At 39.7% G+C, this 13869-nt stretch overlaps 1 protein-coding gene across 3 annotated transcripts in view; it reads right to left on the bottom strand.

Moving 5' to 3' along the window:
- The window catches only part of LOC140478961 (uncharacterized), a 54899-nt gene that overhangs the window by 28362 nt on the left and 12668 nt on the right, over positions 1 to 13869 (bottom strand). For 2 of the 3 annotated variants that reach the window (XM_072572672.1, XM_072572663.1), the window contains exons 4-6: positions 11165 to 11323; positions 10268 to 10358; positions 587 to 2004 (exon numbers count right to left, since the gene is read on the bottom strand). In XM_072572672.1, coding sequence (XP_072428773.1) covers positions 1830 to 2004; positions 10268 to 10358; positions 11165 to 11323 — 425 coding nt within the window. In that variant the 3' untranslated portion in view covers positions 587 to 1829. Of the gene's footprint in view, positions 1 to 586; positions 2005 to 10267; positions 10359 to 11164; positions 11324 to 13869 lie in introns of those variants that run through there. The other variant, XM_072572679.1, reaches the window with a different exon arrangement.

The raw sequence follows: 13869 nt of genomic DNA, 5'->3' as shown, positions 1-13869 counted from the left end.
CTAGGAAGGGGAGGAGTCTGAGACAGTCCAGGTAAATTTGAGGTTGGGGTGGAAGGTGTTAGTAAAGTGGATGAACTGTTCAACCTCCTCGTGGGAGCATGAGGTAGCGCCGATACAGTCATCGATGTAGCGGAGGAAAAGGTGGGGGGTGTTGCCAGTGTAGCTGCGGAAGATGGACTTTTCCACATATCCGACGAAGAGGCAGGCATAGCTGGGGCCCTTGCAGGTGCCCATGGCTCCTCCTTTGGTTTGGAGGAAGTGGGAGGATTGGAAAGAGAAGTTGTTCAGAGTGAGGACCAGTTCAGTCAGTCGAAGGAGGTGTCAGTGGAAGGGTACTGGTTGGTTCGGCGGGAAAGGAAGAAGCATAGGGCTTTGAGGCCTTCGTGATGGGGGATGGAGGGAGGTGCGGTGGTAATTTGGTGCACCGATCTTTACACCGCTGAGGCTAAACGCCAGCTCACCCTCATCTTAACCTCCTTCCACCTATCGCATTCCCAACGCCCCTCCCCAAGTCCCTCCTCTCTACCTTTTATCTTAGCCTGCTTGGCACACCTTCCTCATTCTGAAGAAGGGCTTATGCCCGAAACGTCAATTTCCCTGCTCCTTGGATGCTACTTTTCCAGCAACACACTTTTCAGCTCTGGTCTCCAGTATCTGCAGTCCTCACTTTCTCCCATGAGGATCAGTGCTGGGGCCCTAGCTATTTATAGTATAAATAAATGACCAGGATGAAGGAAATGTAAGTTTAATGATGACACAAAATTGAATGGAATTACAAGTTGTGGGGAGGACGCTTCAATGTGATTTAGACATTTGAGTGTATGGGCAAACACATGGCAGATGCAGTACAATGTGGCTAAATGCGAATTTATATGTTGATGGGAAGAGTGTTATTTAAATAGTGATATATTAGAAAGTGTGAATGTAGAAAGGGATCTAGGTGTCCTCATACACCAGTCAATAAAAATATACAGGCAGGTGCAGAAAGCAATTAGAAAGACAAATGTTATATTGGCAAGAGGATTTGAGTTCATAACAAATATGACTGACTGTAGCTAGACAGAGCTTCAGTGAGACCATACGTGGTGTATTGCATGCAGTTTTAACACCTGACCTAAGAAAGGCCTGTATTTTCTAGAGTTTAGAAGGATGAGAGAGGATCTGATTGAAATGTATAAACCCTAACAGGACTGTACAGATTAGATGCAGGAAGGATGCATTCCCTAGTTGGGGAGTCTAAGACAGCGAACACAGTCTCAGGATACAGGATAGACCACTTAAGACTGAGATGAGGAAAACATTCTTCACTCAAAGCGTTGGGAACCTATGGATTTCACTATCACAGAAGACTAAGGAGGCTAAGTCAATAAATATATTTAAAAAACAGCTAGATACATTTTTAGATTTTAAAGGCATCAGGGGAATGGGGAGAAAACAGGAATATGGCATTGAGATGGAGAATCAGCCATGAATGAACTGAAGGGGGTGTAGACTCGAAGGGCTGAATGGCCTTCTTCCTGCTATGTTTCTATGTTTCTAGACTTCAGATTTGAAAAGACTGTTCCACAATATAGTCCTCATCACCCAATGGAAGCTCTTTTGTGAAATGCAACAACTTAGGTCTGAGACCACCCACAGGTTACTTTTCAAAGAACTGAAACAGTCAAATCTCCAGGAATGATGGACTGACTTCCAGAAGAGATTTCTTTCACACCCACCTACTCTCAAATGAAATAATGGTCTCCTTCTGTAGTACTCAACCTATTTGCACACAATATAGATACTTTAGAATAAGACTGGACTTCCCTAATACTCTAACAGTTAGTATTTTAATTGTCATCGAAAAGAGGTGTTATCTTGCCATCTTTCCATTCAATCAGTATTTCTCCATGTCTTAAAGATGGGGAGCGAGAAACGTCATGCTGGAGTTTCAATCCTGTTGTTAAGGAGGTTTTCTCATCAGCTGAATCAGCAACAATTCCAGCATGTGACTTCTTCTTTTGACTATTGAGAGGAAATAGGGAACAGTTTCTAGCGTTAATAAGGTAAAATTTCATCACTTAAAATCTACAATTAAAGTAATTAAGAATGAAAGTAGATTATTCTGTTTCTAATATTTAAAATTTGTCAACCACTTATAGAAGTTTATAAAATCATGAGGGACATGAATAGAGTGAATAGACAAGATCTTTTCCCTGGGGTGGGGAGTCCAAAATTAGAGGGCATAGGTTTAAGGTGAGAGGGGAAAGATTTAAAAGAGACCTAAGGGGTAACTTTTTCACTCAGCAGGTGGTATGTATATGGAATGTGCTGCCAGTGGAAGTGGTGGAGGCTGGTACAATAACAACATTTAAAAAGCAACTGGATGGGTATATGAATGGGAAGAGTTTACAGGGATATGGGCGAGATGCTGACAAATAGGACTAGATTAATTTAAGATATCTGATCAGCATGGATGAGTTGAACCAAAAGGTCTGTTTCTGTGCTATAGAACTCTATGACTTAATCATAATAATTATAATCAATAAAATGCAGTTTTGTGACAGTGAAAAATAAATAAAAATAGCTGCCAGATGATAAAATAAAGGTTATTGTACATGGTATTTTCCTTCATCAAAATTATTGACTGACACTTCTGAAGAAGTTAGGAATATCAGTGCAGGAAACCATAGGCCATTTAAGCTTGTTCGACTATTGACTATGATCAGGGCTGACCTTCAGCTTCAACTTCAGTTTCCCCCATTCCACATCTTCTTTGATTCCCTGAGACTAAATACCTGCCTTGAGATAGCCTTACTCAACCTTAAATCTACTCAACAATGGAGCATTCACAACCCTCTGGACTAGAGAACTCAGATCCCTGAGTGACAACATTTCTTCTCAATTCAGTCCTAAATTATTGCCTTCTTATCCTGAGATTATGCTCCTCTGCTCTAGATTTTGCAGCGAGGGAATGAAACCTCAGTGTCTTCCCTTTACAGTCTCTTCAGAATCTTATATATGTCAACAAGATCACCTCTCATTCATCGAAATGCCAGAGAATATAAACTCAATTTATTTAGTCTTCCATCATAGGACAATCCTCTCATCCTGGGAACCAGTCTGGTCAATCTACACTTTACCACTTCCAATGCAATTATATCCTCCTTAAACACTGATTCCAAAACAGAATTTTTACCTGACTGATAGCAGTCTAACTGACCCTACTCCCTCCTTCTTATTTTTGTTTGAATAGCAAGGTTCAACTTGCTAATGTCCTCTCGGCTGGAACTATTCTGGAAGTTAAGGAATTTTAGTAAACCATACCACTGCATCTACTATCTGTGCAGTTGACTCTTTTGAAACCCCAGGGTGGAGCACATTAAATCCTGAGGACTTGTCAGCCACCAGCCCAAGTTTCTCCAATATCTTTCTGTCATTCTTATGAGCTTTGTGATTATCTTTCATGTTTGGTATTTAACTTGAGTCTTCTACATGAAGATAAACACAAAATTTTTAACACCTGCAATTTCTTCATTCTGTATAATAATTTCTCCTGTCTTTGTGTCTAAGGGTTCATCATTTACTGTCCCCCATTTTGTGTACTCGTGAAAGGTCTTACAATCTGTTTTTCTATTCCTGGCTTGTTTACTATCATATTCCAAATTCTTTTTCACTTTAATGATTTTCGATACATTGTCCCATTTTAACAATTTTCTAGGAGAAAGTGAGGACTGCAGGTGCTGGAAATTAGAGCTGCAAATGTGTTGCTGGAAAAGCGCAGCAGGTCAGGCAGCATCCCAGGAGCAGGAGAATTGACGTTTCGGGCATGAGCCCTTCTTCAGGGCCCTTCTTCCTGAGCAGATTCTCCTGCTCCTTGGATGCTGCCTGACCTGCTGTGCTTTTCCAGCAACACATTTTCAGCTATTTTAACAATTCACCAAGCACTAATACCAGCCAGTTTAAGTGGACCCCAAACCCAAATGATCAATTCCTTCTTTCCACAGTATTGGTATCAGTGCCCTTGAATTGAAACACCTTTCCCAAAGCCAAGCATATAATTGTATATGCTTGACCACATGCCAACAGATGTATGGCTCAGGTTACAATCCTAACTCCTCCAACTCTCTCAGTACAGCATTATTTCTAGATCTACCTATTTTGTTAATTTCTATGTGAACAAATTGTTTTAATCATTCATGGGATGAGGGCATCACTGGCTAGGCCAGCATTTATTGCCCGCCTCTAATTATCCAGAGGGTAGTTAAGAGTGAATCACATTGCTGTGGGTCTGTAGTCACATGTAGGTCAGACCAGGTTATGATGGCAGATTTCCTTCTCTGAAGCACATTAATGAACCAGATGCACTTTTCCTGACAATTGACAATGGATTCATGGTCTTCAGTAGGTTCTCAATCCCAGATTCTTGAATTCAAATTGCACCACCTGCTGTAGTGAGATTTGAACCCAGGTTCCCAGATCATGAGCTGAGTTTTTGGATTAATAGTCTGGCAATAATACCACAATGCCATTGCCTCCCCATAATTCCAAATTTGTCTCCAAATGCAAGGAGGTCTCCTTAATCTTGGCATTAGGAAGGCAACACTACCTTTGGAACTCCTGATCACAGTTGCAGAGGACAGCATCTACCCTGCTGACTACACTGCCTTCTTTTGTGACCACATTCCTTTTTACTCCTCACACTTAAATGCCTTCCTGCGCCATAGTGCTATGGTCAGTTTTTGAGCTTGTCCTACAGTCATTGTTCTTAGCCACACAGGTAACAAGTACCTCATATCTGTTGTTCAAATTCAAGGGTTAAGCCTCCTCCATCATCACAGCCTGGATCCCAATACCTGCCTGACAGTTGCACCCTCCTGTGCCAGACTATTAAACAACTCAAAAGTTCCAATTACCCTCGGGGGTGTGACTGCCTCCTTGAATAAAGTTTTCGGGTAATTCACCTGTTCCTAGCAGCCCTTCACTGTCCACAGCTCAGACCATAGCTTAACAACTCTGAGCTGAAGTTGCAAAAGCTGCAGATACTTAACTCAGGTATGATTATTTGTCATGATTTGGAGATGCCGGTGTTGGACTGGGGTGTACAAAGTTAAAAATCACACAACACCAGGTTATAGTCCAACAGGTTTAATTGGAAGCACACTAGCTTTCGGAGCAACACTCCTTCATCAGGTGATTGTGACCTGGTGTTGTGTGATTTTTAACTATGATTATTTGTGTTGGTGATGGTCTCAACAAAATCCCACATGTTGCAGTTACCGCATACTATGTCCTGCCCTGCAACATCTCTTTCATCTTATTTATTTTAAAAGTTAACAAGATACTACTTTGGTAAAGTAAAGCAAAAATCAACTTGCAATCTCGTAACTTTGATATAAAAGACAGGCATAAACAACTGGCGGCAAAACAAAAAGAATAAAACACATCACCTCTTTACCTCTCTGCACTGAATCCCCACTTTCACTGAATTCCTGACTCTTGCACTCTGTTCACAGAGCACTTGGTTCCTTAATCATTTTGTGCTACACTAACTTTGTTCTTTTTAAAGTGGTGTCATGGGAACAGAGAAACAAGAGTAAGACATTCAATCCTTTGTGCTTGTACCAACGTTCAATGAGGTCATAGTTAATTTTATTTACTCCTTATCTATCGATATTTTCACCTAAAAAAAAATTCCTCAGTTACCCTATCATAGCACTGACTCATGATAACTCACCTTGAATTTCAGGGAAAGGATACTAAGCTGAAAAACAGGATGAGTGCCCACACTCATGGTTGATATCTGTTCAGCTCCCCAATTTACTTATCGCTAATCCCCAAACTGGCTGTACTGGACCTGCAGAATTGACCATGGCTTGAACTGTAGTGATACAAGCCCCAGAGCCCAACTGACTATGTCCAAGCCCCTAGACTGAGATCCAAATGATATCCTTGGCTTATTGTGCCAGTACCCCCTGTCTGACAAGTCACCTTGACTTGACTGAGGCCTACTCCTCTCAAGCTTGCCATGAGGATGTGGTGAGGCAGGTAAGTATCCAATGCAAGGATAAAGGATAAAGGATGTAGGTTGTTGCTGCCCATGGAGTATACCCTGTGATGTTGGGGATTTCTAAACTAGATCCAGAGGAGCAAATAGTGAGCTGGAACCACCTGGTATCCAGTCAGACTTTCATGTTGGAATTTTTTTCCATCTAGTTCCTGTCTGATGCCTTGCAATACAGCAACATTCAAATGAGGCGTGAACAGGTAAGTATTAGGTGTAAATACATGAAAATTTCTCATTTTGCATTATATCCTTGGATGGAAAATTTGAGTTTTTTTTCCTTGACATTGAGAATCTCATTTTTCCAATCTCACAATATTTCCCAACTGACTCTTCATTGCACATGTCACTCAAGGGCTGGGAAGATTCCACCCAAGAACTATTCTACTACATAAGAGAAAGTTAATCGGTTTCATTACCTTAAAACTGGTTAATTGCATTAACAATAGGTAAGACCTTATTTCATTTGTTCATGGTATTGGTACATGGCTGGCAGGACCAGCATTTATTGCCAATTCCTAATTGCCATGGAGAAGGTGGTGGTGAGGTGCCTTCTTGAATCAGTGCAGCCCTTGTGCTATAGGGACAGACTTTGTCCTGGCTGGTGTTAAGCTTCTTGAGTGTTGCAGGAGGTGCACTGATCTGCACAAGTGGAGAGTTTTCCATTATACTTCTGACTTGTGCACACACTTTAGGGAGTCAGGAGATGAGTTAGTCGCCGCAGAATTCCAAAATTCTTGCTTAACAATCTTACCAGTTCTTCTCCTTGGACAGCTGACAGTTTTACAATTCCTTTCATCTTTTCATTTCTGATAGCCTAAACCTTGTTTCAGTTCAAACAGCTGAAACACTTAAACTCTTCAGTATACACAGTCAACCAGTTCATAGTGCATGTGTCTAGCTAAGCACTTAACTTTGGAAATTATGTATTTCGGTCACTGTTTCAAATTACATTCTAACCTTAGTTTAAAAGTGCAACCAATGAAGGCGGAGAGCCCACTGAATGGTGGATGAGGAGATACAGCCATTTTAGTACTCTATCTGTTGGGCAGATAGGATTAAAAATGACCTTAGAACATTTCTTGTCTGTGTTGCTCAGTATGATAAACTCACACATTAACCAAACATGAGTTTTCAAAAGCAAAATTACTTTAATAATTCTATAATTTTAAAAATAATTTAAAGTACCAAAAAAGTAAATCTGAAATGATTTTTTTCAACTACATAGGAATTAGAGGTGAAAGGATGATATGATCCAGGGCAACCCTTTATTTTCAGATTCTTAAAACTCTTTCAATTTCATTTTGAGTTAGTGTATTAATTATGTTATTTATTAACATCAACCATTCTTGATTTTGTTTGTTACCATCACAGTAGGACAGAACACTTTCTTTTGGGTCAGTATAGAGTATGCAAGGAGAATATACATTCTAAATGAGTAAATACAGGATGTGGAAAAGTCCCTACACAGAGTCACATGTTCTCCCACAGAGCTTGGCAGTCTGTGATTGAGCCACTTCTTTGCACTCTCCATTTATTCTATTCTGCTTGTGAAGTTCAGAACTTTATTTTGTGCCATTGGAAGGTTTCCAAGCGTCAGTTAGGGTGATTAGAACAGAAATGAATTGGTCCTTTATGCTAAATGCATTACGTGCTGAAATCTATCCTGTAGCATTAGAATAAGCTTTCAGATTTGGAAGGCTCTACAAGTGTTAGTGCTAGAAGGTGGAAATTTCCAGTAAATTTATAAATCTGTGCTCCCTGGGTAAATCGTACAATGGGGTGAGGGGTACATGAAAAATTTGACTGTGCATTCTTGTAAATTTTTTATCCAAGGTTAAACAGAAAATTCATGTGGAGCACAACCTGTATCTTGACATGCACTCCCAACTGAAATGGTCAATATCTAAATCAGAAGTTCCTATATGCACAATTCTTCTGTCAGTTTTAGTGCACATATGAACAGAAAGTCAAATGCACAATGCAGTATAATTTGTCCACTCTTGGGGTGAGGCACCCCACCAGAAATACAAAGTCAAAAGGTGTTAAAATTCAAGTACAGTGTTATGCCATTACCTCCCTCATGCAAAAGCCACACCTACCATATCTTCAAAACTGAAGTTAAAATGCTCAAGGTCATTTTCTTGTCTGTGTTGTTCAGTACTAAAAACTCACATGTAAGCAAAAATAAGTTTGAAAAACATTTTTTTTTAAATGTAGTCAATGTACTGGAAAACACAGCACATAATTATGCCAATAGCAAAATCCCAGAAATAGCAGTAAGAGAAGTGACCGAAGCTGCTTTAGTAATGTTGCTTGAGGGATAATAATTGGCCAGGACACTGAACAAATTATACTTTTAAATCTGTTTCACTGTAATTTCCTGAGGAATAGAAGTTCACAGTTAAATCTTGCCTTTGAGTGTAAATATTAATACTAATTTGCAATGTTCCATTCCAAAGACAGGACCTTTTGTTGGGTGAGCTGAAAAAAGTTGTAACCCTCATGTTTCAAACTATGCCCACCACTGAAATAGATCAAGACGATTTGCCTTGTAAAATTGCCCACAGTAACTAGACCATGGATATACTGTTCTCCACTTAACGGTGGCTGAATTAACTGGAGATATGGAGCATCAGGAGAAATTGTGTTGCCACGCAAACATGATATGCATGAAACATTCAGACTTAAATGCATGGTTGCATTGCAACCTAGTAAGTAACACCTCTCAACAACTGTCGTATCCAGTCATAGCATTTCTTCATCAGCTAAAAATAGACATCTGCATTATGTAATGAGTTGTAAAGTACTATTTGTGATGTCGAGGTGGGTGCCTATGTGAGAATTTCTCCACCTCCCTGGTTTAGAACATGAGAACACAATCACAACGATGCTAATATTATTTCATTTGGAAGATTATAAATAACAAAATATTGTAGATGCTGAAAATCCTAAAGAAAAACGAAAATGCTGCAAGCATTCACTAAGCAGCTCTGGCAGCAGCTGCTCAGAAGGAAAACATCAATGCTTCAGATCATTGCCTTTTAGCAGAACCATCACAAATAGATAGGGTGGTAAAGAAGGCATTTGTCTTCATTGCTCAGACCACTGAGTACTGGAGTTGGGATGTCATGTTTCAGTTGCACAGGATGTTGGTAAGGCCACTTTTACAGTACTGTGTACAGTTCTGGTTGCCCTACAGGGAGGATATTATTAAATTGGAAAGTATGCAGAAAAGATTTACAAGATTGTTACTAAGACTGGAGGATTTAAGCCAGAGGGAGTGACTGGACAGTCTGGGAAATTTTACTTTGAAACATAGGATGTTGAGGGGTGACCCTTATAGAGGTTTATAAAATCATGACAGGCACAGATAAGGTGATTAAGTGAAGGTCTTTTCCTAGGTTGGGGAGTTCAAAACGAGAGGGCTTTTTTTTAAGGTGAGAGGAGAAACATCTAAAAGGGAGCAATGGGCCAACTGTTTCACACAGAGGGCGGTGCATGCGTAGAATGAGCTGCCAGAAGAAGTGGTGGTTGCAGGTATAATTACAACATTTAAAAGATGAGTACAAGAATAGGAAAGGTTTAGAGGGATATGGGCCAAATGCAGGTTAATGGCACTAGTTTAGTTTGGGAAACTTGATTGGCATGGACAAGTTGGACTGAAGGGTCTGTTTCCATGCTGTAAGATTCTATGACTTTATGACTTTCATAAATGGCTATTGTCCAGAAATATTAACTCTGTTTCTCTCCCCATTGATTAACTCTCCCTGCATAGATCAGGCCTGAGGAGGATTTCCATCATTTTCTGTTTTTATTTCATTTAGTAGGTAACAATCTATAATACATAATTAAGAGTTGTCTTAATTGCCTTCATTGTCAACAATTTTCACTTTTTTTGTTGTGCGTAGATGCATTATTTATAAATTTAGGCTCTCAACTTTATAGCCAACATTTTTGTTTCAAGGCATATCTATGTCAGAGGATAAGCTTAAATTTCCCGTTACGTTTCTTGATACTGAGGTTCAACAACAATAGTTAGGGTTAGATGGCATCACCTTCTTCTGAGATGCAGGACTATTGTTAATTCAGACACATTTAAATGGAAAACAAACTACTCGCAAATATCTGCTATTTGTCCCTAATTCAAACTAACAATTTATGCAAAATTGTAATGGATGTTTTTTCAGTAACAACATTCACAATTAATATTTTTACACTTACTTATGATAAAGGACATTCAGTGGCAGTATAATTAGTCCCAGCATCAACATTATAGCACCCAGAATAAGCATTGTAACCTTCCAAGTTGTATCTGAAATGACAAAGATACATTGTATTAGTAATATCTACATAATCTTAGGAGCACTCTATTTACTGAGTTACTGAAAATAACATCAAATGATTAGCAAGCGCAGAGAGAAAAAAATCTCTGTGGAGAGTTTACAATCAATAGGTGCCAAACTGAACTAATTTGAAGGGAAAAGTGTTTTATTCATGCTCCGTATTACCTGTTTAACACTAATGTACATGTAGGAAGATGAGAGACCAGAGACCAAATGCTGAAGTCCTAATGATGGAGGTACACACATCTTAGTCAATAGGAAGCAAGTGTTAAACAATATTCTGATGGTTTTGGTACAAGTGTATCTTGCATACTAATAATTTATTCACAATGTTCTGTGGTCCAAAATCAGGAAACAAAATAAACAGAGATGGGACATGAGTTTTGAACTGCATGGAGTTCTGTAGTTCAACGCCAATAGGCATGCCATCGCACAAATTTAACCTTAATAGAGGAGCAGCTATAACATTGCTACAAAGCTTGAACCTGTAACAAGGAATCGATGCAAATGCTGGAGATCTGAAATAAAAACACAAAGTGCAGGACCAGCAGTTCTGACAGCAATTGTGGAGAAAGAAACAGTTAAAATTTTGAGTTCAAAATGTCTCCTTTTGGAACTTTTCCAGCATTCACAGAACTTTGCTTTTATTTTAGTTAAAGCCTATTAATTCTGTAATCTGGGTCCCAACAGATTTTTGACTGATTCCGGTCAATCTAAATATTAATTACATTTCTTGAAAGTCCATATTCTCTGAAAGAAAATTATTCTGTCTTACCATCACTCAATTTGAACCTCACAGTTTTATCATTTTCCTTCAGATGCGTGATATTTTCAAAAGTCGGGTAGGAAGCATCAGAGACATTATTAATCATAGGAATGTACGTTGATTTTTCAATATTTTCTGTCTGAGTTTCTGTAACCTCAATGTGATGACCTGAAATGAAGATAGTAAATATCAAATTCTATCAACAATGATCTATGAAAAAGCAAAACACAGGAAGCAAAAATTAAGTTAGATGGATGGCTTACTAGCTTGGTATGAATCTCCTGGATAAATCTGGGGACAAGTGGCCCTTAATTAGGCCAGAAAATTGTACTCAAGACAGGACTTTTGGGAAGGTCATCACCTGGAATTGACATGCTTCTCCAACTCCAAACCCACTAATAGAGGAATATATTACCAGAAGGAATAACAAGAAACACAAAAAGTTATTTAAAAAGGGAATAGTACCAGAAGATTGATGGACAACTACCATGATTCATTTGTATAAATAGGGGAATTGAACAAGAAACTTATCAAAACAAATAAGACCCTGAGGGAATTCAACAGGATAGATGCTGAAAGGATGCCCCCCACCTTGTGGGAGAGACAAGATCTGGGGAACTCAGTTTGAAAATAAAGGGTTTCTCACTTAAAATGGAAATGAAGAGAAATGTTTTTCTCAGAGGTTCATAAGTCTGTGGAATGCTATTTCCCAAAGAGCAGCAGAGGACAGATCAATGAATATTTTTAAGGTTCTTAGTTGGAAGGGATCAAAAAGGTATAGTGGATTGTGGGTTGAGGCCACAATCAGATCAGGGAATGATTATATAGGATGGCAGAGCAAGCTTGTGGAGCCAAATGACCCATTCTTGCTCCTAACTCTTATGTTCATGCATTGATATGTTTCTAGCAAGTCCAGTGAATTGTAAACCAATTAGTGAATGTTATTCCTACTCAAAATGTAATTGTTAAAAACTATTCATTCATGGAATATGGGCATCACTGGCTATGCCATCATTTATTGCCCATTCCTCATTGTCCCTGAGAAGGTGATAGTGAGCTGCCTTGCTGAACTGCTCCAGCCCATTTAGTGTAGATATATGCATGATACTGTTAAGGAGGGAGTTTCAGAACTTTGATCTAGCGACATTGAAGGAACAGTGATATATTTCCATGGCATGAATGTTGAATAGCTTGGAGGGGAACTTATAGGTGGTGGTATTCCCGTGTATCTGCTGCCCTTGTCCTTCTAAATAGTAGTGGTTGTGGTTTGGGGAATGTCTGTTCAAGGAGCCTTGGTGAATTTCTGTAGTGCATGTAGAAACTGAGCTTATAACAAAAAGGCAGGACAAAATTCAAAAGGGAAAGGTTTGGTTATATTAAATTCAATACTTAAATATTTGAAAAAGTACAAAAGAATAGATGAAGGTAATGTAATAATTGTAACAGAACATGTAAGTCCAGGGTCAAACAGCTATAAAAGCTGGCTATAAAACAGAATGCAGAAATTATGTAAAAGCAAAGTGCAGGGGATGCTAAACAATGAGGTTTGTGGTGAGAATTGTGACAAAATTGCACAAAAGGCTAGCCATGCCTATCTTGATGTTGGGAACAACCCACTGTATCTTTTAACTATGTTCTGGTGTCAAAGTGAGATTTTCACTCGGCAGCAGACAGTTGCCCATTAAGGGGGATTATTGCTTGTTAATGACCATATTAAATGCATTTCTCACTTCATTAATATGGAGCTTTCTTTCATACTGGATACCTGGGTACTTTAGCTCACTACATGCTCCAAGAGACCTCCTCCAATGCTGTACACCAGGCATAAACACAGACACTGGCCATATGTGGTCTCCAGGTGCAGAACAATGGCCAGCATTTTTAAAAGAAGGTTGATGGCCTTTTCCACTGTGCCAGGGTAAGTACCACATTCTTCTTTCAGCTACCTCACACTCTTTCTATCTCTGTTACTGCACCCACCTCCCACTAAGTCACATGCTCTGCCACTCTATTGCCCACAGCACCTTCTCTCACTCCTGACCAACTTCCGAAATCACTAACCCACCACTCCATCTGCATGATCTCCTCATCCTTCAGAATAACTCACCACCATTCCACCAGTTGCTCCGGCATTATCAGCTCTGACCAACTGTAATCTCATGTAATCCCTCCATTTCTCTCATTCAGGAAAAGACAGCCCACAACAGGGTAGAGTAAGGCTGTAAGGGTTAATTGGGTATTAACATTTGGCTCCTCACCTTCTATGGGGACAGAATCCTTGAGATTCTGTGGGGAAGCCAAGAGACTCATCTCCTGCCAACTAAGTAAATACTTCTCTTCATCCCACTGCATCTCTCACACTAACCCGTCTGTCAGTTCCATCCATTGCACATCACTTATAACCACTGGCTGTGATGCCTTCTCACTCATTCTTCTTACAGGTACACCAGCACCTCCATGACCTCTGTGGAGAAATACCATGCTCCCCCAGAAGCCATGTCCTAGATCATTGAGGATGGAAGTCCTAAGAAAGTACTAAGGGTCTCAAATAAAGACTCAGTAATGCTGCCTCCAGCACCATAGCCCACTCAGATGCTGACATCTCAGTGGGAATGTTAGGCTTAGAAAGTGTGGAAGCACAATCTCATGAGCACCTCATTGGAACAGCACTGCAGCTGGTTGAGGAAAAAACTCTCTGGGCGGCTGGCACTCGG

This window comes from Chiloscyllium punctatum, chromosome 1 (assembly GCF_047496795.1).
Source record: "Chiloscyllium punctatum isolate Juve2018m chromosome 1, sChiPun1.3, whole genome shotgun sequence".
Taxonomy (NCBI): domain Eukaryota; kingdom Metazoa; phylum Chordata; class Chondrichthyes; order Orectolobiformes; family Hemiscylliidae; genus Chiloscyllium; species Chiloscyllium punctatum.
Note: the sequence above shows the minus strand (reverse complement) of the source record. Positions and strands in the feature narration are given on the sequence as shown.